Source organism: Coptis chinensis, chromosome 1, assembly GCF_015680905.1.
Source record: "Coptis chinensis isolate HL-2020 chromosome 1, ASM1568090v1, whole genome shotgun sequence".
NCBI classification, from domain to species: Eukaryota; Viridiplantae; Streptophyta; class Magnoliopsida; order Ranunculales; family Ranunculaceae; genus Coptis; species Coptis chinensis.
In genome coordinates, this window is record NC_141456.1 from 26,921,353 (window position 1) to 26,942,890 (window position 21,538).

General features: G+C 34.9%; 2 protein-coding genes, 1 long non-coding RNA gene and 1 other non-coding gene across 5 annotated transcripts; 1 reads left to right on the forward strand and 3 right to left on the reverse strand.

Annotated features, from left to right (window-relative positions):
- The first annotated feature begins 358 nt into the window (after positions 1-358).
- LOC147523211 (U1 spliceosomal RNA) lies at positions 359-513 on the forward strand. The gene has a single exon (XR_015206609.1). It is a non-coding gene; the product is annotated as a U1 spliceosomal RNA (small nuclear RNA).
- Positions 514-9,904: 9,391 nt separating this feature from the next.
- On the reverse strand, positions 9,905-11,487 carry LOC147523212 (uncharacterized). Its single transcript, XM_086569881.1, has 5 exons — positions 11,063-11,487; positions 10,824-10,955; positions 10,593-10,761; positions 10,302-10,487; positions 9,905-10,099 (listed from the first exon to the last, which is right to left on the reverse strand). Exons 1-5 carry the CDS (start codon positions 11,485-11,487, stop codon positions 9,905-9,907), a joined length of 1,107 nt encoding a protein of 368 aa, XP_086426007.1.
- A 22-nt stretch (positions 11,488-11,509) lies between these two features.
- On the reverse strand, positions 11,510-12,092 carry LOC147523213 (uncharacterized). Its single transcript, XR_015196107.1, has 3 exons — positions 12,023-12,092; positions 11,762-11,929; positions 11,510-11,672 (listed from the first exon to the last, which is right to left on the reverse strand). It is a non-coding gene; the product is annotated as an uncharacterized LOC147523213 (long non-coding RNA).
- Positions 12,093-15,033: 2,941 nt separating this feature from the next.
- LOC147523214 (nucleobase-ascorbate transporter 6-like) lies at positions 15,034-21,273 on the reverse strand. 2 transcript variants are annotated; one of them, XM_086597873.1, is made up of 15 exons: positions 21,119-21,273; positions 20,546-20,669; positions 20,286-20,383; positions 20,020-20,196; positions 19,815-19,915; positions 19,509-19,584; positions 19,315-19,374; positions 18,303-18,487; positions 17,580-17,676; positions 16,628-16,714; positions 16,180-16,238; positions 15,976-16,067; positions 15,819-15,896; positions 15,575-15,735; positions 15,034-15,498 (listed from the first exon to the last, which is right to left on the reverse strand). In XM_086597873.1, exons 2-15 carry the CDS (start codon positions 20,652-20,654, stop codon positions 15,280-15,282), a joined length of 1,599 nt encoding a protein of 532 aa, XP_086453999.1. In that variant the 5' UTR covers positions 20,655-20,669; positions 21,119-21,273; the 3' UTR covers positions 15,034-15,279. The 2 variants fall into 2 exon arrangements, with proteins under 2 accessions (XP_086453999.1, XP_086453997.1); XM_086597871.1 differs by lacking the exon at positions 21,119-21,273 and having other exon boundaries at positions 20,546-20,986.
- Between the last annotated feature and the right edge of the window lie 265 nt (positions 21,274-21,538).

The following is a 21,538-nucleotide window of genomic DNA, read 5'->3' on the forward strand; positions in this document are numbered from 1 at the left end:
GCGTGGTCCATCGTAATTGATGTTTACCAAGTTATGAATATTAATTGTTTTAAGAAGTCTCACATCTAACATAATGATCTAACCAATAACATGAGAACCCTTGGCAAGTTACTAATCAAATCTAATATTTGGTAATTGAACAAATAGTTTGGATCCCAGGTCATGCATAGGAAACGACATGGGATCCTTCCATGACACCACTGCGAAGACCACTATCCTAATATGATGGCCTAAGTAACACAAAATTTGTTGCAATCAAACAGACCCTAAAAATAGTCAGAATCCCACATCGGAAACATGAGTACTAAGCAATTGTAGTAGAAGCCTATAAAAACAGAAGATACAATCTCTTTTTAACTTACTTACCTGGACGGGGTCAATGGATGATCAAGAATGTCCATGGCCTAGGCTGGTAATCACCATTGCACTTTCGAAGAGGCCTGCCTAATGGCACCCTCGGGAGAGTATACGTCATAATTTTTGGAAGGGGATATGCGTTCGCGCGACCCTTATAAATTGTTTATTAAATTATTCTAAAAAATATTTGAACTATGTAGATAGATCTATTTATGAGATATGAATATTACATTAGTCACTCGTCCAAATTTCTTGCAACATCAAAATCGCACTCCAGAAAATAATAATAATAATACACTTTTATAAAAACCTTTTGAGAGTTATTTTTGTTGTTTAATAATAGAAGTTTGATAAAAATTTTGTGAGAATGCCCAATGAAGGGGATATGCGTTCGCGCGACCCCTATAAATTGTTCTACGAACGGGTGTCGTTATATTAAATTATTCTAAAAAATATTTGAATTATGTAGATAGATCTATTTATGAGATATGAATATTACATTGGTCACTCATCCAAATTTCTTGCAACATCAAAATCGCACTCCAGAAAATAATAATAATAATAATGCACTTTTATAAAAATCCTTCGAGAGTTATTTTTGTTGTTTAATAATAGAAGTTTGATAAAAAATTTGTGAGAATGCCCAATGAAGCGAAATTCATATTGAATATACTTGAATAGCAAGTCATTCCCAATCATATACTTGTTGAGACATTTCCACTACACATAAAACAACAATGTTTTGAGGTTAGTTTAATGCATTAACATTTAATTTCTGATTTCCCGTTAAATATTTTTTGAGATCAGTTCATTGCATTTGTATCCAGTTTTTTGATTTTCTGTTAATTCATCTTTGATGTTAGTTTAATGCAATTACATCCAGTTTCTGATTTTCCATTTTTCAATTTTTGTTAATTATTCTTTGAGGTTAGTTCCATGAATTTGCACTTAGTTTTGGATTGCACGTTAATAACTCTATGAGGTTAGATCAATGCATTTGCATCCAGTTTCCTATTTCAAGTTACTTATCATTTGAGTTTAATTAGTTCAATGCATTTGCATCCAGTTTCCGATTTCCCGTTAATTATTTTTTAGGCTAGTTTAATGTATTTGCATCTAGTTTTCGATTTTCAGTTAATTATTCTTCGACGTTAGTTTGATGCATTCGCATCCAGTTTTCGATTACACCTGAATGATTCTTTGATATTAGTTCCATGCATTGGCATCCTATTTCCGATTTGTCATTAATTATTCCTTGAGGTTAGTTCCATTTATTTGCATCCGGTTTCTGATTTCTTGTTAATTATTCTTTAAAATTAGTTCATTGCAATTGCATCCACTTTTCAATTTTCCATTAATTATTCTTTGAGGTTAGTTTGATGCAGTTGCATCCACTTTTTCGATTTTATATTAATTTTTCTTTGAGATTAGTTTGATGCAATTTCATGTTATTTCCGATTACCCGTTAATTATTCTTTGAGGTTAGTTTGATGCATTTGTATCCAGTTTCCAAGTTCTCATTAATTATTCTTTGAGATTTATTGAATGCATTTGCATCCAGTTTTCGATTGTCTGTCAATTATTCTTTGAGGTTAATTAGTTCAATGCACTTGTATCAAGTTCCTGGTTTCCCGTTAATTATTCTTTGAGGTTAGTTCATTGCAGTGTTACATTCAGTTTTCGATTTCCCGTTAATTATTCTATGAGGTAAGTTCATTGTAGTGTTGTATCCAGTTTCCGATTTACCATTAATTATTCTTTGAGGTTAGTTCATTATTTTTGCATCCAGTTTTCAATTTTCATCCCATTAATTATTTTTTGAGATTAGCTCAATGCATTTGTATCAAGTTTCTTATTTTCCATTAATTATTCTTTGAGGTTAGTCGATGCATTTGCATCCGATTTTCGATTTCCCATTAATTATTCTTTGAGGTTAGTTAGCTGGATTTGCATCCAGCTTTCGATGTCATGTTAATTATTCTTTGGTTGAGTGCAGTTGCATCCAGCTTCTAATTTCCCGTTAATTATTCTTTAAGGTTAGTTAAATTCATTTGGATCCAGTTTCCAATTTCACATCAATTATTCTTTGAGGATAGTTTGATGCATTTGCATCCAATTTTTTTATTTCCCGTTAATTATTTCTTTGAGGTTAGTTTATGCAGTTGCATCTAGTTTTTGATTTCCCGTTAATTATTCTTTGAGGTTAGTTCAATGTATTTTTATCCAGTTTTTTATTTCTTGTTAACTTTTCTTTGGCGTTAGTTCAATACAGTTGCATCCAGTTTCCAATTTTCCACTAATTATTCTTTGAGGTTAGTTCGATGCATTTGCATCAAATTTTCGATTTCCCGTTAATTATTCTTTTAGGTTAGTTCAATGCAATGTTGCATCTAATTTTCGATTTCCCGTTAACTATTCTTTGAGGTTTCTTTAATGCATTTGCATCAAGTTTTCGATTTCCCATTAATATTCTTTGACGTTGGCTGGTTCAATGCATTTGCATCTAATTTTCCAATTTTGCATTAATAACTCTTTGATATTAGTTCGATGCATTTACATCCAGTCTCCTATTTTCAGTTACCCTTTAATTATTCTTTGAGGTTAGTTCATTGCAGTGTTGCATCCAGTCTCTGATTTCCGTTAATTATTCTTTGAGATTAGTTCGATGTACTCACGTCCATTTTCCGGTTACCCATTAATTTTTCTTTGAGGTTTGTTCAATGCAGTGTTGCATCCATTTTCCTATTTTCCATTAATTATTCTAAGTTAGTTCAATACAGTGTTGTATCCATTTTCCGATTTCTCTTTAATTATTCTTTGAGGTTAGTTTAATGTTGTTGCATCCAACTTACGATTTCTCATTAGTATCCTATTTCCCGTTAATTATTCTTTGTGGTTGGTTCAATGCATTTGTGTCTAGTTTCTGATTTTCTGATAATTATCAAAGTTGGTGTGTAATACCAACTTCTATTTATCGTTATGTACAATCCTTAAAACAGATAATAAGAATGTTCATCGTTTGCTAATTCATGTTAGCACGTAAAGAGCATGAGCACTGATATGTTTATTGATTCAATGACCATTTTTCCAAAAAAACTCAGGTACTCCTCTTCATGGTTTAATATTTGAAAACCATCAGAGACAAATGTGGAATGTGGTTCGTGATAGAAGGCAAATAAATACTTAATTTACTAATGGTGCAATTGCAATTAAAAAAAAAAAAAAAATCACTCTTAAAAACAAGAAAATTTCAAAACAAACCTGTGATAAAAATTTCAATTTTGTTCTACGAAAAAAATTTATCAATTAGAACCCCATCACAAATTAAAGTGAAGTAATTAAATCATAAAAAAGAGTCGAATTAACACTGAATCACAGCATCACTCTATATTATAAATGAATTCAGACTGCAACACTAACAAAAATAAAAAGTTGGATAAGTTTCCTTTAAATATATATCAGTTGCTCTGTAAAGTCCATCATTAATAACTCGGGTATAGTCAAACAAGATTTCAATGATAGCAATGAATTTCCGTAGATCTAGATATGGATCAGGCGCAATTTTCGCTAGATAAGCATTAATGAGTCGTCCAACCTTCAGGACTAAGCCATGACTTAGAGAACCAAGACCTTCAAATCCATACCCAAAATGTGATACTTTTTTAGATTCTTCATCTTCGATTTGTTGCAAAAGAAGCCAAGTACTAAGAAATCCTTCCTTTTGTATTTGTAAGTGGGACGAAAGTACCAATGAAATAGCTTAAGGCTAACAAAAATATAGTAAAGCAACGCATGTGAAAGAAAATCAGCATTATATTAGATTAATAACACACCTGAATCTAAGAACATACAAAACAATCAGGTTAGAAAATCAATCAAACGTGATCCAATCAATTTAAAAACGCAAGATCTTGACCGCTTTAACTTTAAAATACATTAAACATTAATTTGTGAACCGAAAAATTGGGGAAACTGACTCTCACAAAATTTAAGAAATATCAAATATGAATTATGTTGTATGCCTGAACTTCAATTTTAAGAAAACAAATCCATATGAGCATATTACTCAACTATTATGGTACGACATGATCATGGAACCTTTTGGTTTCCCTCAAGTATCTATATTATCATATAGGTTTACATCATTTTACTTTAAGTATGCATTTGAAGAATGGTAGTCTGAACGAACGACACAAATGTTCCAACATAGACATATGTACACCAAAAAATTTAGAAGTACAATTTCAAATTTTGAATATATAGTCCAACAACTTCACAAAACACAACCTAACTCAGTTATATCGTATTAGATTTGCAAGGTTTACTTATGATTATATATATATATATATATATATATATATATATATATATATATATATATATATATATATATATGGGGTAGGTTCCGTTTACAACACTTTTTATACAACGTTTTATACAACACCTTTTGAAAATATGAATTAAGCATTGATTCCTTGTAGATATGATCTCCACACCATGGAGATCATCTCCACAAAAATTCAGCTCATTTGAAAACTCCTAACCATGAGAAAATTTGTTCTCAACCTATGAATTTTTATCAACGGTTTAGAAATATCGATTTTGTAACTTTTTTTTGGCAAACTTAGAAATGTTCAAATGACCCAATTTTTTGTGGAGATTATATCCATAGTGAGAACATCTTATCTACAAAAAATTAGCCCTTAAAACATCTTGAAGGGTCCGGTGGGGGGTATTGTATAAAACGTTGTATAAAAAGTGTTGTAAACGGAACCTACCCCTATATATATATATATATATATATATATATATATATATATTATTCAGCAAAACATACCTTAAAAAATAAGAAAACCTCATTTAAGTCTACTAACTCATCTTCTGTTAAAGAATCTCCTATTTCTGGCAGTGCCACTGACACTTCTTGAGAAATTTATCTACTCCAAAATACCATCGGCATGCAAACTACTAACACACAAACCTTAAACATGTACAAAGTAATTAATTCCCATTTGAGTACACTACTAACGCCAAGAACCCCATTTAAAATTTAAACAACTACCATGAACTTATCAGATTATGCAAATATAACCAAATAACAACCATGAAAGTAAGTTTGGATTACTTCAACTTCTAAAGATATTATGGATAGAATCATTGATGTCTACTCATGCACAAATTGGTCTAGAAATACTCTTAGGAAATTAAAAATGAAGAATAAAAAATAGGGTTAACTAGTATTACCCCCCCACTAGATGAGCCAATTAGGATCCCACTAGATGGGAAATTAGGGTCTCCCCTAAATACACAAAAAAAAAAAGTCAAAGTGGGTTGACCGAATTTTTTTGTGTGTATTTAGGGGAGACCCTAATTTCCCATCTAGTGGGGGAATCCTAATTGGCTCATCTAGGGGTTAATACTAGTTCACCCTAAAAAATAACAACCACATATTGAAATAAATAAAAACAATATAGAATATGGGGAAAAAACACTTGGTTATCAGATCCATCAATAAGTAACTATATTTACATCTTTAGGATCCACTGAAATTTTATTATTATGTCAAAAGAAGTTTATCCGTTAGCATGGATGGGGCATGCTAATAACTATAGAAAAAGGAAATATAAGTCTTAAACACATTATATAAAATACAGCTAGTAGATGAGGATTAAGTGAGTGAAAATAGTTACTTGAAATTTTTTATTGATCAAGAATTGCTCATATGAAAGAGAAGTTCAAAGCTCCAAAACTATACATGTAAGGTTTAAAGCTTTAGATCCACTTACTAACGTTCTTATGAAAAATACTAAAATATGTGGATAGTATATAGATAGTGACAACTAAAATAAATAACTTAACATTCTCTCTAGATGAGGAAGTAGACTGAGTTGATAAACAATTAGGGTTGGTATATATACGTAAAGTGTATGGTTTGTCAATCTTAGAAGTCATAGTCAAACGTTCTAATATTAGACCTGCATTACATTCTCCCTTAACACTCCAAACTTTATGGAAAACACAAATCAAAATAAAAAAGACTTTTGAAATCAGCACATATTGGGGACTTTTAGTTCCTATTTAGTTTTTTTTTCTTGCAGCTTGTTTCTCTAGCTTTTTTATCAGCAATTTTTTTCTCCTGATTTGAATAGAGTCTCCTCTAATCTTTATTATTCTTTGTTTGGATATGTATAGATTAGGAACAGAAAACATAATTAATTAAGACTCTTGAAAAAGAAAGTCTCTCCTGTAATCTTTATTATTCTTTGTTTGGATGTGTATAAATTAGGAAACAGGAAACATAATTAATTAGGACTCTTGAAAAGAGATTTAGTATATAAAGGAAACATAATTAATTGAGACTCTTACTTACTATTTTTTTTAACCCGCTACTTACGCGAACTAGTGAGCCTGAAAAAGGACTGTTATTATATATATATTTATATATATATAAGAGTGAATTAGATTTCCACCCCCAGCAAGTTTGCCAATTAGATTTCCACCCCCAGTTCTTTCAATATTAGACTTCCACCCCTAACTTCACACCAAAATACATTCCGTCTGTTTGTTGCATGTGCAAGTACACATCTACCCCTTACCAGGTAAAATGACAAATAAACCCTTTGACTCCCCCAAGACCAAAACTCATCCAATTGCCACGTGGCATCATCACACCCATCTAACTCCATCTAATCCAATGAACCTAAATTTTTTCCCTAAATGACGTCCACTACCCCTTCCACCTAAAATTTCCAAAATAATCTCACTCAAGTTTTCTCAATGGACATGTGGCAAAAATAGCCGTTTGGTTCTAAAAACGTGACCATTGTTCATTGTTCACTTAGAACAAAGGTTCTGAACTAGAAGAAACTCAAAGGGGAAGAAGAACTGGAAGAAAGAAAAAGCTGAAAAAATGGGAGGTGGTGGAGAAATAGTCGGGTCAAAAGCAACGTTGGAGAAGGTATTTCCACTTTGTACCTATTACTTCTTGTTACTTAGAGTACTCTGTTACTTATTAGTTCTTGTTACTTAAATTTTGTTAAGAGTACTCTTTTGTTAATTTTAGGATCGTGGTTGCTTCTCATGTGGAAAGCTTGATCATTGGATTTAGAATTGTCCCTGGAATGGCTCTCCTTGCAAGAGATGCGATGTTGGCCGTGTTGTGAGAACTTCACAACAACCTCATTCATTTGGTGAAAAGTTTTTGAGTTGCCCAAACCCAAAGTGCCGAGGCTTTCAATGGATGAAGGATGCTCTGAAGGAGTCAATCGAGCAACAAACTCAAAGAACAACCTAGTAAGTTGTTATCCGTAGATGGGGAGCTCTTCGTAGGGAGTTCTAATGGGAAGTGGAGAGTTTCAATTGAAATAGAAATGGATAATTTGTGTGATGGGTTCGAGGCAAATGTGACTGTGAAAGGGAAAGAGAAGGGTTAAGTTTGTAGTTTGTTGAGTACTCTAGTTTGTTAGAGTACTCTTAGTTTTATCAGTATTGTTGTTTTGTTTTGGATATTTCGTTATAATCTTGTAAGAGTCATCTTGTAATCCTGCCAAGTTTAAGGTTTTAGTTTTAGAGTTAGTTTTAAATGTTGAAGTGTAGTTTTAGTTTGGTAATGAAGTACTCATGAAGTTTTAGTTTGTTAATGAAGTTTGGTAATTAAGTTTTGGAGTTTTGAGTACTCTGAAGTTTTACTCAAGTTTTAGTTATGTTGTAAATGTTCGTTCAATTTCAATCAAGAGTACTCTTCAATCAATTAGTCTTCTCAAATATGTTGAACTGTATGCAAAACAGTATTGCAGAGGAGAGTATGTTTGTCAGTCTTCAATCAATTAGTGTATGTTTGAAAACAGAGGAAAGTAGTAACAAAAAGAGTAAAACAGTATTGCAGAGAAAATAGACTCGAGAAAAAACCAGAGAAAACTAGCACTGACTCTAAACATTGAAACTAGAGTACTCTTGACTCTTGAAACTAACTAATAGGACAAAACATTGGAACTACCATAGGAGAGTACTCACCATAGGACACTTGACACTGACTTGAACTCCTAACTTGACTCTAAACATAAATCTTCAAACATAGAATGCTTGAACTTCAACCATAGAGCACACCATGAAACAGGACAAACTTGAGATTACTTATTCTTGTAGCTGGACTTCTTCTTGCTCATGCAGACTCCAGCTGCTTCTAGTGCCAAGACAATTTCTTTAGCTTGACGTGCAGGTGATTGTGATGGACCAGGTGATTGTGATGGTCCTGGACCACCTACTCTTGATGATCGCCTGAGAAGAAGAGGATGTGCTTTTGTTGGTGGTGGTGTTGGTTGTGGTGGTTCTGGTTGTGATACAAATTTCAAATCAAATCCCTTGGCTGGTGGTGGAGGAGCAAACCCTGGTTTTGGAGCAAAGCCAGGTGGAGGATATGATCCTAATTCATCTTCACATCGACCAAAAATAAGAGTCCAATCAGAAATAGCACATGCAATTGCAAAGGGTACTTCTGACTTTGAGACTTAACCTACCATCGTTCTCCATCATCTCCAAGAACACCCTCTGATCTTTCTTGTCTTTGAGCAATGACTTGATTTGCTCAAAAGATTGTTCAATTTGTTTGCTATCTAACTCAAATTTATTCATTGTTCCTGCTTTCACCATTGTTTGTTGAGTTTGTTTTGTTTGCATTTTTGTGTGAGGAGATGAAAGATGTGATTGGTGATGTGAGTTGTGCTTGGGGGGTGGCTATGCCTTTATAGAACAGAGATGAACAATGTTTATTCACGAGGCATTGACTAGCCAGCCTAGAAAACTCCCTAGAAAACAGATGTAAAATTATCACACTAACTCATCACAATATTTCTATTTCTATAGAGTACTCATTTCTATATGAGTCTCTTCCTATATAAGCAAACACAATATCACAACTTTCTTTCTTAATATGCTAACTTGCTAACTTAAGAGTATAAATCCATAACTGCCAATTTTAAAAGAGTTTTAAAACCCAAGATCGCCATTAATCCATCACCAGAAACAAAATAAGCTATACATTGACACATACCAAAATAAGTTTTAAAACCCAAGATACACCATGTTTTCGTCCAAAATGAGTAAAAACAACCAAAACAAATGCAAACATACTAACTTACAAAAGTATCATTCATCCAACTATACATTGACTGCATTGTTCCAAAAGTATCCCAAAAGTAACTCCAAAAGTAACAAGTCTAAACCCACCACCTTGAACTTTGGTCTAGGTTTGTACTGGGCTTCACAGATAGCTTCTCCATCGGGCTTGGATGTGGGTGCCTTGAAAGGATCCCTAACACTAGTAGCTACTCACAACTGTTGGTGCCTTTGAAAGGAGCCCTAACACTAACAACACTAGCAATTCGTTTTCTTTATGATCAGCATGTAAAACACTTGCACTATTCTTTTTCTTCTTTTTCCCCTCTCCTTGCTTCATGATCAAGTCACCCATAGCAGCATGTAAAACACTTACACTATTCCTTTGCCCCTCTCCTTGCTTCATGATCAAGTCACCCATAGTATGTCTGTGCTATGGTGCTTTGAAAAAGGTATGTCCATTGCTTTGGCTCTTCCTTGGGTATTCATGTCTTGGTGGTGCCACTCTAACTGGTGCATTGCTTGGTGGTTCTGCTATAGGGTCACTTGCAGGAGCATCACTGCCATTTCTTAATACCTTGTATTTTGACTTTTTAATACCACTCTGAGTCTTCCGCTGACAATTTTTCTACAAAACAAGACAAAAAAACAATTTAGATTTGGTATCATTTTAGTAACAATGACTAACCCAAGACAATCACAACTTACTTTTCCCCCCGCCCATGACAAAGGACTCTCCTCATCCAGATTCTAGACCTTGTCCAAGGTTTAGGTTTCAGTCTTGATGTTGTTTTCTTTGCATTGCTTCCATTACTTCCATTGCTTGATACTTCTGATGCAGCAGGACCCTTACATGACCTTGCATTATGCCCTTCTCCTTGACATTTGCTGCAAGTCATTTTCCTCTTTTTATAGACATGCCCATTTTTATTTTCATCCTCAGCCCTCGTTCTCTCCTTTCTAGGCCTTCCAATACCCCTCACCAAAGGAGGTGGTTTCACATGTTTGGTTGGATCCTAAGAAAATAGAACACTTTACAAATTTTTTTAAAGAACATAAATTTGTTTGAAGAACATTAAACTTGGCAAATATGTAAAACTCATATATAAATACATACTTACAGATTTAGGCCAATCTTTGACATCTTTCATGGGTTTGACATTACTTGTGTAAGCTAGCTTGTACTCTGAGACCCAAAAGTAAAAGCTGCAGTACTCAACCCACTCAACTCTCCTTGGTAAGAGCACTCTCACCGCATGAACACACACAATCCCAAATATCCGCCATGCCCTACATTCACAAGTGTGGTCCACAATATTGATGACCCACCTATCACCATGGTAATTTTTCACCACAAAAGATGATCATCCGAACCTTCAAATGTGTAGTGGGGACATACTTCAATCATCTTGGATATATGTTTATTCACTCTAGGGACCAATCCATTTTGATCCCATTCTTTACAAGCCTGTTTTCTCTTGTACCTTAAACTCATCAACAAAATGTGATATTTGTCAAGTAAACAGGTAATTGGAAGGTCTCTCAGTTCCAAGATCCAACTATTGAAAGACTCTGAGAAATTACTACTTACTTGTTCAGCTTTAAGTTCCTCAGCAAAATGAGACCTAGCCCATGTTTCATATTCCTCCTTTTGCAACCACTTATGTGCTTCAATGTTTCTTTTTTTATCACTTCCATCCACCTCTCAAAGCCTTCCTTTTTATATGCCTTTGAGGCAGGCCATACAAGTTGTTCCATATACTCACCCTTGAACAACTTTTTGAAGTTCTTATACATGTGTTTGAAATAGAACCTATGTTGTGCTCTAGGAAATATGCACTTAACAGCTTGAATCAAACCCTTTTGCCTGCCGGAAATAAAGGTAACAGGCCAAGGGTGTAGTTTTAGCTTCTCAGCCATGATACTCAAAAACTCACTCCATGACTGCTTACACTCAGATCTACAAATGTATATAGCCAATGGAAATAAACCATTATTTCCATCTAAAGCAACCATGCTATAAGCACCTGGCCTCCATATTTCCCTTTAAGGAAACAACCATCCAACCCCACTAATGGCCTACAACCAACTGAAAAACCCTGAATACAAGCATCAAATGAAATACACACTCCTTCAAACTGAAGTGTGTCAACATCTCTTGAGTATTTTGCAATAGTTGATAGACCATTACTCTCATGAATCTACAAGCAAGCAACAAACATGCAATTATTCAGTACAATCAATTTGGATAGTTGAAATCACAAAGTGTAAACATTTATAAAGTGTATACCATGTTACATAGCACTGGGATCATGTTGTAGCTTTCCTCATAATCACCATAAATCTGTTGTAAAGACTTGAATCTTGCATTCCAAGCTGTCCAATAACTTATATTGACATGAAAAACCCTCATGACTTCTTCTTTTATGAAAACAGGAGTCATGGTTTTGAAATGAACCTTGGACAAAACAATAGAAGAGTTACTACATTAGTACAATGTAAAAAGACAAATATGAGATAATTAAACTCCACACACTTATAATTAACTAACCTTCATTTGATCTTGAATTTTTCTGACTACCCAATTTGCATTGGCCATTCTGTTCAACATATCACAATCACCGACAAGTATGTATTGGCTTTCCAAGTATTATTCATCTCATTGTGAATCCATCTTCATCTCTCCTGAAATAAGCTACCCATGGACATTGTACCTTATTTCTGTCTTCCCCTAAACAAACCACTCTAATTCTTAATGGGTCATTCTTGATTAAGTCACCAGCAAACTTATTTCCTATACAAAAATCTTGTATATCATCTCTCAAAACATCAATGTTAGGCCACTCCATTCCCACCTCCCAAATTAATGGTTTGTTCACAGACTGCTCACTTCCCTCATCTATATCAATAATACTGTTAGTCCCTGCAATGAAGTCAACAAAGTCTACTTTGTTTGCAATGACATGGTCCTCCTCATCCTCAGAAGAATGTGTACTCTTATACCCCTCATCATCCTCAATCTCATCTATGGGTCTTGGTGGTGGTGGTGGTGGAGGTGAAAAAGGTGTTGGTGCATGTGAAATGGGTGTTGTGGAATCTGAAATAAAGGATGGACCTGAAATATGTGGAGTAGATGCATTGGTTGTATGTGGTGGTGGAGGTAATATATCAGCTTGTGGAGCTAATATATCAACTTGTGGACCTGAACTTAGAGGTGCTATTGGTGGTAAATCCTCATTCCAGTCATCCTCTCCATTAGAATCATCTAATGCACCAATACACTTCTTTGAGTAAAAATCATCATTATCTTTAATGCTAGACTTATTCTTAGTGATACTTCTTCTCCTTGTACTCATTTTCTTTACATTTTTGGTAGGCTTCCTACACTTTGGAGTTGTAACTTGTGGAGTTGGCACAATCATAGTTTCAACTAGCTCTATAAGTTCCCCTTCAAGTTCAACAAATACATGACTCCACCCCCTTGTATCTACCTCCATTTTAGCCCACATTTGCATCAAATCATTGTCATTCTTAACATACACCTTCTCACCATTCAAAGTGTACAATATTTCAAATCCTACACTAATATCAAACAAATAGTTCTCCTTTATATCATCTACTAAATCCATAAAATTTATCCTATCCCCGTCCACATTCCTCATTTTCTCCATAACACCACCTCGATAATTATCTTGGGAATATAGTGAACCATCAGGTGCCTCTTGAAATGTCCCATGATAATGAAGGATCAAGTTTCTTTTAGCCAAACAGTCCCTTTCCATCTGATTATTATAACAACCAAACAAACAAAATATCCAAAATTACAATACAAGCATGAATCAAACATATTTATAAAACAAAACATTCCACCATTATACACGTTTTTCAACTATATAAACAATAACTCATGTTACAATGACAAAAACTTAAATAGATTGTACTCAAACATAGGTTTTTAACAATAACATTATCATGAAAGTTAAACACTGGACTAAAAGTTTTACATTTCTCACTTGACACACTTTAAACCACCTAAAAACATGTTAAAACTGATTAAATGTGCGAAATTTAAGCAACTTACCTTGAAGTTTTTGTAAGATCACGTGTAAGTAAACCAGCTACCACCTACTTACTTGCTTCAGTGTACTTGCTTTGAGTTCTTGTTCATATGGATTTGTCTAGTAAACTAGATAAAGTTGGGTTTGTCAAGATGGAGCTTTACATCATGTTGGAGTTCACAATGAAAAAGATAACTTAGGATGATTCAACGATTTTTTTCTTGAGCTTAGCTTAGCTAAGAAGAGTAACATGTGCCACTGAAAATGTTCTCTGATGAGACGTGTTGTGCATGTTTTGTTCTCCACCGTTGATAGATTTCGTTAGGATGATGACACGTGGCCATTGAGAAAACTTGAGTGAGGTTATTTTGGGAATTTTAGGTGGGCAGGGGTAGTGGACGTCATTTAGGGAAAAAATTTAGGTTCATTGGATTAGATGGAGTTAGATGGGTGTGATGATGCCACGTGGCAATTGGATGAGTTTTGGTCTTGGGGGAGTCAAAGGGTTTATTTGTCATTTTACCTGGTGAGGGGTAGATGTGTACTTGCACATGCAGCAAACAGACGGAATGTATTTTGGTGTGAAGTTAGGGGTGGAAGTCTAATATTGAAAGAACTGGGGGTGGAAGTCTAATTGGCCATGTTGCTGTGGGTGGAAATCTAATTCACTCTATATATAAATGTCAAATTTTGCTCAGATCATGGTGCCGTTGGTGTGGGTGTTTGACGCGTTAGTCTTTCCGAGATCTTAATGACAGGAAATCACGAAATCAGTAAGGAATGCGCTTTTTCTAGTTGACTTTACAGAGGCTAAGTTTAATATTTCTTTGGTCAGACGCTATTAAAACTTTGTTTTAAGGAAATCAAGCTGCCACTCTGAGCAAAGCGTCCATTGTAGTGTGGTACTGTATGCAGATATGGGTCAGGGTAATGGCAGAGTTCTCATCATGAAAGGGGGGTGATAATTTTGTTTCTCTTTGGTCTCCTATTGATCGTGCACCCCTTTTCCATTCTAGATGTAGCCATTGGTCAATGCGTTTTCTGTAATTCAGAATTTCAGATTGTACAGTCTTCCTTTTTCTTCTTTACCTTTTGAGAGGAAGCATATGGAGCTGGACTAGTGGTGCTCTAAATCTCTACAAGGTGGACCAAAGTCCATGGTCAGCAACAACTGCCAATCATGCCAACGTATTGAACTTGATAAGGCTTGCTAAGTGAGCAATACACGAACGCGTTAAATTTCGCCGATTGCCTTAATCAGAAATTGCTATTTTGTATTACATTCTTTAACATGAATGAAAAGCCTGGATAGAAACCGTTCTTTATGTTCGAGTTACAAACTTATAATGACTGGATGCAACCTGTTCCTTTTTCTTTCTTTTTTGGCGTGTGGACAAGCAAGCGATTTGTTTGTCAAAATAACTTGTACTGCAATCCCAGATAGGAACCAACTCAACCTAATGCAAAGCAGTTAAAAACTCAACATGGCACTTGATGCAAGATATGAAGGTGGAATTTGTTTCTACAAGTCGATTTCAATCAACATCTGATGTACACAAGTGCAGAATAAAGAGTCATGTCAACCTATCTCATAAAATGAACAATTCATGTATCTATACCGTGAAAAGGTGTTTCGTTGAACTAACAACAAAAAATTGAGATTTTAGCGTAGCCCTCACCAAAAAGCTATTGGGGGGAGGCGAAAGATCTGCTTGCAACACTGCTTTGGAGCTTTTACTTCAATAACATGTCACACGGAGGGGAAGAACTTGTTGAGATTGAAAGGTAGGGAGTAGAATTCCTCACTTCTTGTATCAGTCCTGAAGGAGCGAAACTTGTCCCACCAATGCACGCCTCTATCTTTCCTGGTTGCACTGTCATTTCTATGCAAGGTGACGTCGAGGAACAGCGCCAAGAAGCCTGCAACAAATGCTTCAGACTGGAAAGGGACATTGATCATATCGTTGAACTGCAAGATTTTCAAGAGGAACATTTAGTGAAAGGAAGAACAAGCGAGAAAGTCAGCAAAAGATTTGTATGCATACCCATCTAGCTTTAGTATGAACTGGACCAAAACCCTTAACTACAGTGTATTCGTTGAAGTACTGTGGCACTGATAAACCCATGAAAATAGAGAATCCTAATATGAATTTTGTTCTGAAGCTGTTGAGGTTACAGAACTGAAGGAAGCTGAGACCAGCTGAACCTGTCATTGTGTGAGAGAATAATAAGCTTAGAAGTAAGGACAAGAGTTACATTATAGGTCACCTAGTTCTTGAAAATACATACCAACGTAGGCAAAAAACAAGCAATACAAAGCAGCAATAATAGGAGCCGGAATGGAAGCAAAAACTGCACCAAATTTTCCTGCAAATCCACTGAGAGTTTAGTTCACTATTACGAATGAAACTTGACAGCAGCAAAGTACAAAGATTTATTAGCTTACCAAGGATTGAAAAGAATATCATGAATCCAGCTGATATCTGCACAACTCTTCGGCTACCAACACGTGTCAATGCTAACAGACCAGCATTCTCGCTGTTATACGACAAAGCATGAGAAAACTTGTGTCAACGAAATTTTTTTTTTTGAACTCAGTGCTAGAGGTTGCTGATTAAAAATTTTAGATGTTTAGTCTCAACGGTCTTACGCAGACACTGTAGACCCGGTTATAGTTCCAAACAGTCCAGAGAGCAAAATGCCAATCCCCTGAATTCAGAAATATCACATATAAAAGGATGTTAAAGTACGCTTACACATTTGCTTTTACAGTAGCAAAATAATTGTCCCACACAGTCAGCATTGATGGTTTCTTAACTAACAATGCAATCACTTCCAATATAGTGATATATATGTTACTGCAAAGTGCACAATAATTCAGTACAGAAATATAACAAAACAGAATCTCTTCAATACCAATCCATCATATATTTGTTGAGGCCAATCAACATGAAATACTATTCTTTCATAGTCAGGTAAACGATTTCTTACATTTTATAGTTAACTTGTACTTTTTTCTTACTTTTAATCTACTCAGTACACAAACAAAGAAGCATATTATTGGAAACAAAAACATTGCAACATAATATGTTTGTTACCTGCCAACCAATGCCCCGACTGAGAATTGAAGGTGGTAAGGGAGTTGCACTTGCATACCTCGACACAGCAATGTAGGTACCAGTAGACTGCATTTAACGTAAATAGGATGGATGAGGTAACTAACACGATGAAATAGTCTTCATAGTTCACTACACCAGCAGAATAATGTACAAATGTATATTTTTTTTGATAAGTAAAATTTATTGATTAGGATGCAAAAAGGGTACAAATGTGAGAGAGAAACTCACTAACATGGTACATCCAGACACCTCCCGAGACCTAACACCCATTCTAAGATTCTAAGGTTAAGCCCTATAACGATCCCAATATCCCAATTACAAGTTCTCGACTAGCTACATCCGAAAGTTAGACAAGAGATCCCACTTTTCATCCCTATCTCTAACAAATACATCATTGTTAGCGATATATTCAGTTAGTCTACAAGATTATCATCATGTTCCCTCTCCATGATAGACTGATTATTGTCCAAATCAAGCCCCATTGTTTGAAATGTGGAATATGCACGCCTAGTCCATATCTAAAGAACTAGCCACCGGTAAGACACAGATCACTTAATACTTTGAAATAATTGACTGAGGATTGAAGATCTATGAACAACTGTATAATATAATTATTTTCCTCAGGACCAGTGCTTGTAAATTTTAATCATAAGCATGTACACTAAAATGATATCTTTTCTTAAATATAAATAGTGCTGGAAGTGCACAATAATTTCTGCACTCTACAACGTAATCATCCTATGAGTCCATATCCTACTAATTATAATGTGAAAAAAATCAGTCTTTGATTAATTGGCTATTACAGAAACTGGAGGATCAGGCATTCAGATGGAGATTGTGGAATGAACATAAAGAGCTTATTCATATAGCTAAGTTGATGGGTGGTGAAACAAGAAAAAAAGAAAAAGAAAAGAGATGAGGGGATACCGACCTCTACAAGAGCAACAAAAGAAGCAGCCATCATGGCAAATGCTTCTCCTGCATCAAATGTAGGTGCTCCCCATTGAAATGGATACGGAACTCTTATCCTGCACATAATTCACCAATAATAATAATTATCAATAACATCCTACAAAAAGGCAATCCGTGTACATCAGACACTGTCGTACACAGGCTCAACATGAATAAGAAAAAGGAATCCATTCACAAAGAACACACGAAATAGGATTTAAACTAGGTTAATAGATATCACATACTGTCATAATTGCCACATATATTAGTAAACATTTTAAACCTTGAAACATATTTTCTCAGATTCTTAAACCAAATTAAGCATTTGGAACTTTGCAGTATTAACTATCAACCAAAGGATTCAGAGCAATTTGTAAACCTTACTAAAGTTAATATTCAGACAAAGTAAGTACTTCCTTACGTCTACAATCCACCACTTAAAAGCTGAAGACAAAATGAATCAAGTGCTAGTGCACTAGAACTTGTTGGATCCAGTAACTCAACATATCAAAACCAAATTTTAAACAACATCAACACTTACATTGAGATCTAAACTTCTATTGTGGATTATCAAATTTTACATTGTTTGCCTCATAAGGAATGAGGCAAGTGAAAATTACATGTTGTAGTGTTGACAATACCATGTAATTAGTAAGAATACAATTGTACTACAATAAAATACAAGGAGGCCGAAGCAAATTACCATGGAGAACCACCAACAATTCCAGCACGATCAGTACGGCAACTAATTTGAGTGGTAAGTGGTGAATGCTTATAGGCACCTCCAACAGTGAGGAGATGGGCAAAAATCCAAACAATTACCACAGAAAATATCACAGCAAACCGTTCAAAGACATGGCTCTTAGACCGTATCATATTAGGTATAAACTGTAGAAACAATTGACACAATAAAGCAATTAGTCTGACTAAAATACAATAAAGGAGACATATGTATGATTGAATGTACCATCATTCACTGTGCATTAAAAGGCGGTCATTTTAACATGCAACAATTAGAAATCTTTCGTTTAAATATTCCGTTAGCATTTAGACCTGATAGAATACTGTTCAATGCATACTTAAATCAATTCTAGATATCTTATGTCACCACATGGTCCACCATTTCTCTTAGTATGTGTTTGTTATATTGTTTTAGTTGGGTTCTTGGTTAACAAGAATCCCTAGTTATAAATAAGCCCTGTTCGCCTCGCTCTACAGAGGTAGTTATATTTTTCTGTTAAGGAATAATGATTTCTTTTTTACGAGTGTGATTCTCTTTGTGAGAAAATTATGATTTTGTTATGTAAATTCAAGGTTTTACGTCAAAACCTTAACATTAAAGACATTGGTTTTCAACCATGTTTTTGCTTCGGCGGAAGATTCTCATCATATTGTTTATTAAGCTGTTAAAGGAAACCATTACAAGACATTAAAAAACTACTACTTTTACCAGTGAAAATTAACAATATACACCACACAATTTTCCTACAATCTGGTCAAGTAGACTGCTATTGTGTTTGATCATTTTATGAAAAAAATATACCACCATGTTATGAGTACCAGATGTATAAATCAGGCTCAACAAAATAGAATCATTGGTAAATGAAACAGTCCAGAACAAGACTCAAATAGAACTCAAGATTATTAGTTTAACATTTATATGATTTGATTTTAACAAGGACTTAAGTATACAAGATTCATAAATAGAGTATCACCTGCGAAAATATCAGTAACACAATGAGCTCAGTGAGTCCGATTTCCACACATTTGGCAACCTAAACATTCAAAGACAACAGTTAGATACACTATTTTGTTGATTATAAGTTTTAAAAGATGGAAACGAGGGAAAATAAAAAAGGAATTAACCGGTAAAGAGAGTCCATTAAGAAAGTATTGCGGAAGTATTTACCCCAGGAAATCCAAACTCATAGAGACCAAATCCAGCTAGAGCAACCAAAGGAATAGCTGATAACGGACTTAAAAACCTGAACATATATTACAAGTCAAAAGATGATCTCAACGAAAAAAATATTAGAGGTTCTAGATAAACAAGTAATGGTGTGAGTCAAGGTTTTGATCACACAGACAAAAGGCCCAAACAGATTAATCTTGATGAGATAGAGTGTGTATTCCGACTTGGAGTTGAATGGTATCAAACCATCGAAGAAATGGCTCTCAGTAATGCTATGAGTCAAAAGATACATTCTAAACCAACCTTGTAACATTACGCCAAAGTCCACTGAAGCCAAAGACGATCTGAAGAGTTGAAGAAACAATAAGGGCACCCTGAATGCCCCGCATAATTCTTTCAAATTTCTGCACAGACAACAGAAAATGGTCCACCCATAGGATCAATCAAGTGAAAACATAAGTACACGGTTCAGTCACTAACTTGAGTGCTAAAAGTCAGATCATTATACCACATGAGGATCGACAATATTACTGTATCTTCCAGCCAGAATTATGGAAATGGTGGTAGGCACAAAACTGAAAGATCCACCAACCACTGCAGGTAACCGAGTCCCAAACAATGTTTGGGCCAGTGTGTTCAAACCAGCAACAAACAATATTGTCTGGATCACCCTAGCTTTCTCCTCCTATCAACAGGAAAATGTGATTAATTAAAATGAAGAAAAATGAAGCAACAAACTGAATAACATAGCCCATTTACTAGTTCAGAACTCACATTCCCTCCTCCCATCTGGGGAACAAGAGCTGTGGGAATGAGAACAGTAGTACCAAGCATTACTAGATAATGCTGGAATCCTAGAAGTATCGCCTCCGCTGCTCCAGAAATACAGAGACTTCATTAACTTGTCTAATAAAATCAGTGCAAACACCCTAAAACTTTTTTGCATCAAATGAAATAGTGCTACACTTTTATCTTGAATAACAGAAAATGACAGGACTTAAAAGTAAGAAAGAAAGAGATGAGCTAAAACTCACGCCATGGTGGAGGACTAGTTATGCAATAAGCAATGTTGGGCAGCTGATCCTTCACTGGATGTGGATGTAACTCATCTTGTTTCGGCGCTGGCGCCGCTCCTCCTGCCATTCTTCCTCTCTTTCACTAAAACCCCAACAACAAAATCAAATAATGCCTACACACTACAACACCCAAATCTCCACAAATCACTCTCAAAAACAAAATGTACTTAAAAACAGCCACCCCAACACACCAAAACAAAACAACCCCAGAAATCCAAGCAGACAATGAGCTTCCAGCTGAAAACCCAGATAAGAAAAAAAAAAAAATTCCAAGTTTTCAAGTCCAAACTGAAAACTCCTTTACTTTTCCTCAAAAGCCCAAGCCAGAAAACAAGAAAGCAAACCACACTACCCTTTTAACAATCTTCCTCACTTAAACTTACTAACCAAGCATAAAACAGTAGCTCAAAGTCACAAAAAAAAAAAGAGAAAGTTAAACTAACTACACCTCAAATCCCATTTCAAAAGAAAAGAATGTAAATTATTATGAAAAAGCAAATGAACCATAATAAAAGTATGTAAACAACATACCCTCTCTGCCCAACACAAGGAATCTTACCCACCTTTCTTCTTCTACTTTGCTAACCTTTAAAGTTAAAGTTAAAAAAAAAAAGCAACTCACTACTCTTTTTTCTCTCTCTCTCTCTCTAACAAAGCTTTATAGTGTGAAGTGAGAGAAGTGTTTCACACTGTCTTTCAGAGAAGAAAGCAGGAAAAGCATTTTTTTTCACGCTAAGGGACAAGTGAGGAATTGTAAGTAAAGGAAAGGGTAATAATGGGAATGTCTTAAGTAATAGTAGAAACAAATTTGTTTGACCGACAATTGAAATATTCTGTTTTCAGTCTTGGTCTGTTTTCTACGTGAAAGTCATAAATGATTTTGTTTTGTTATTGAGTTTGAATTTACTGATTACTCCTTTTGTAATTTTTTATAATGACCAATTTGCACAT

Excerpts from the sequence above, each read along its gene's own strand:
- LOC147523214 (XM_086597873.1), bottom strand. The coding sequence starts at position 20,654 with ATGGCAGGAGGAGCGGCGCCAGCGCCGAAACAAGATGAGTTACATCCA. Across the intron at positions 18,488-19,314 it reads TGTTACTGATATTTTCGCAG|TTTATACCTAATATGATACG; the intron begins GTGATACTCTAT and ends TTGTTTCTACAG. Across the intron at positions 16,715-17,579 it reads CTTTTGTTGCTCTTGTAGAG|TCTACTGGTACCTACATTGC; the intron begins GTCGGTATCCCC and ends CGTTAAATGCAG.
- LOC147523212 (XM_086569881.1), bottom strand. The coding sequence starts at position 11,487 with ATGGTTGCTTTAGATGGAAATAATGGTTTATTTCCATTGGCTATATAC. Across the intron at positions 10,762-10,823 it reads TCGGATGATCATCTTTTGTG|GGCATGGCGGATATTTGGGA; the intron begins GTGAAAAATTAC and ends TTGTGAATGTAG. Across the intron at positions 10,100-10,301 it reads AGGGTCCTGCTGCATCAGAA|AAAAATTGTCAGCGGAAGAC; the intron begins GTATCAAGCAAT and ends CTTGTTTTGTAG.